Here is a 2,504-nt window from a genome sequence, read left to right as displayed (position 1 = left end):
TGGTTGTGTTTGTTATTATTTAAGTTATTTTTGTTTGTTTTTTTCAGTTTTTGTTTACATTAAAAATTGTTCTGTGTTGTTAGATAACTCTTGTCACTCAGTTTGTTGATTCACGCTCTATTGTATATACCTTCTTCTTCACTTTTAACATAAACAAATTCATTGTTAGAAGGAAAATGCTCATCTAAAGATAAAAGATGAAATAAAATCATTTATTACATTAAACTTACCATATTCTTTTTGTATAATTGCTCCTAGTTTTATATTGCTGGTAAACTTGCACAACACACTAGCAAATGTTTGTAATAAACTGTACTTGCTTTGAATAGCTACTATAATGGCAGATAACAGGACTTCACGTTGATTAGGAACAGAGGGACTAGCTGATTCCACACTAGCCAATACTTGTCCTGTTATAACACCCTCTTTTTGAAGTAACTTAGCTACACCGAAAGGGTCAGAAAGAGACTTGGAGAGCAGTGGATGATGAGTGTTCAAGATTTCAATAGCCAGTAATATATTACATTCTGGATAGAATACATAGAGTAAACCATCAATTATCGGACCCTACCCATGTTTGGACGGCTCTTGCTAGCTCTGCAAAAGAGCAATCGCAATTCCTTATGTATCAAATTAAGCATTACTTTTAGCTTTGTAATAGGTTTCTTGAAAAAGAAAGCAATGTACTTCTTGCATGAAATTATACTAAAAATAATGTACCTGTCCGATATTACGGAATATCGGACAAAATCATATCATTCCGTACTGTGCATTTTTACTACAATAAGTAAACCAAACTATTACTTTTCCCCACCTGTGTAAACTTTGATCATTTTGGTATAACTATGTGCAGTATCAAAAGAAATAGATAAGATTAAGAGTCTCTGTATAATGAAATAAAAGAACACTTTGAGACCTGCTCCGTCGGACATGAGTGGGGCTATAATAATTAATTAATTAATTATTGTAGATCCTTGTGCTGTTTGTTTGCTGACAACTGACAAGTCGCTCTGTGTCTTTACGGCTTTTAAGCTGCTGTATTTTGAGAGATTAGGTAAGTTTGTGTGTAGCATTTAAGTTGTACTCAGTTTACCGCTGTATTAATCAGTTGTCTAGCTTGTTACTAGTTACTTGGTAGCTTAAGGTGTGGGCGTGTGGCCTTTAATGTGTGTTTGAAATCCTAATTTGCATGATGCATGTATGAACAACCAATTAAAATGATACTATAATATCTTTCTTTTAGAATTATGGCTGTATCAGACCGTACCTTTTGTTCCTCACGAGCCACATTTACATCAGTACAACAATCCAAGTCTGACTCTCAAGAGAGACCACAGGTGTACAAAGAAGCGTATACAGCAGATAGACTTCCACTACCATACGAAAAAGTCAATGAAGGTTGCTTATCAGTCAGACATGCTGCTGAGATGCATAATATGCCAAAGTCTATACATTATGTGATCAAATAACAGGCTGAGTAAAATTTGATACACTCAGTGGACCTTCTTGGTATCTTAACGATAAGGAAGAAGAGGAATTGGTTAAATTTATATGTCAATGTGCAAAGACTGGTTATGCTAAGACCAAGAAGGAAATGTTAGCCATTGCTAAGGAAATATTGAGATCAAAAGGTAACCCTACTCACGTGTCTAATGGTTGGTGGGAAAGTTTTAGGAGTAGACACCTAATATTGACCTTACAAACAGTGGAGAAGCTTTCCTATGCATGCTCAGTGGCATCTGATCCTAAAATAATTGACCACTACTTCGACCTATTAGAGAAGACCCTGCAAGACAATGAATCATTTGATTCTCCTGCACAAATCTTCAATTGTGATGAGAGTGGTCTGCCTCTTGAGCATACCCTGTCGTCTGTTGTAGGAATAAAGGGGCAAAAGCATTCACGTACCCTTACATCCGGCAATAGGAAGCAAATGACGGTTCTGGCATGTGTCAATGCAGCAGGGTATGCAATACCTCTGCTTGTTTTTTTTGCCAGAAAATCTCTTAACCCACTACTCACAATCAATGAAGTGCCTGGTACAATGAATGGGTTGTCGGATACAGGCTGGATGAGTTCAGAGATTTTCCTGAACTGGTTTACCCACCATTTTTTGGTACACGCTCCTGCTTCTAGGCCGCTGCTGTTATTACTTGACAGCCATTCTACGCAATATAACCCAGATTGTACGAATTGCTGCCCATGAGAAAGTCATAATTTTTTGTCTTGCACCGAATACGACTCATTTGATGCAGCCATTGGATAAAGGTGTTTTTGGGCCCCTAAAAAGTCACTGGAACGAGGAATGTCAAAAATTCATGAGTAAGAATCCAGGGAAGGTGGTGACACAGCATGATTTCATGGGTGTCTTTAGCAAAGTATGGTACAAAGCAATGATCATTCCTAATATATTATCATCCTTTCGTACTACTGGGATCTATCCACTAAATCGTAGTGCTATATATGTTGAAGATCAAGCAACACCACTTGATCCTGGAGTGGAG

At 37.2% G+C, this 2,504-nt stretch overlaps 1 protein-coding gene across 1 annotated transcript in view; it reads right to left on the bottom strand.

The window, feature by feature from the left end:
- LOC109581801 (uncharacterized) overlaps nucleotides 1-2,504 on the bottom strand; it is a 6,097-nt gene that overhangs the window by 2,063 nt on the left and 1,530 nt on the right. Inside the window, exons 3-4 of the mRNA XM_019996202.1 lie at nucleotides 231-527; nucleotides 131-184 (exon numbers count right to left, since the gene is read on the bottom strand). Of these exons, the coding sequence (XP_019851761.1) occupies nucleotides 131-184; nucleotides 231-527 (351 nt within the window). The remainder of the gene's footprint in view (nucleotides 1-130; nucleotides 185-230; nucleotides 528-2,504) is intronic.

Source organism: Amphimedon queenslandica, unplaced genomic scaffold, assembly GCF_000090795.2.
Source record: "Amphimedon queenslandica unplaced genomic scaffold, v1.1 AMPQUscaffold_13418, whole genome shotgun sequence".
NCBI classification, from domain to species: Eukaryota; Metazoa; Porifera; class Demospongiae; order Haplosclerida; family Niphatidae; genus Amphimedon; species Amphimedon queenslandica.
The sequence above is the reverse complement of the archived record's forward strand: the minus strand, read 5'-3'. Positions and strand labels throughout refer to the sequence as shown.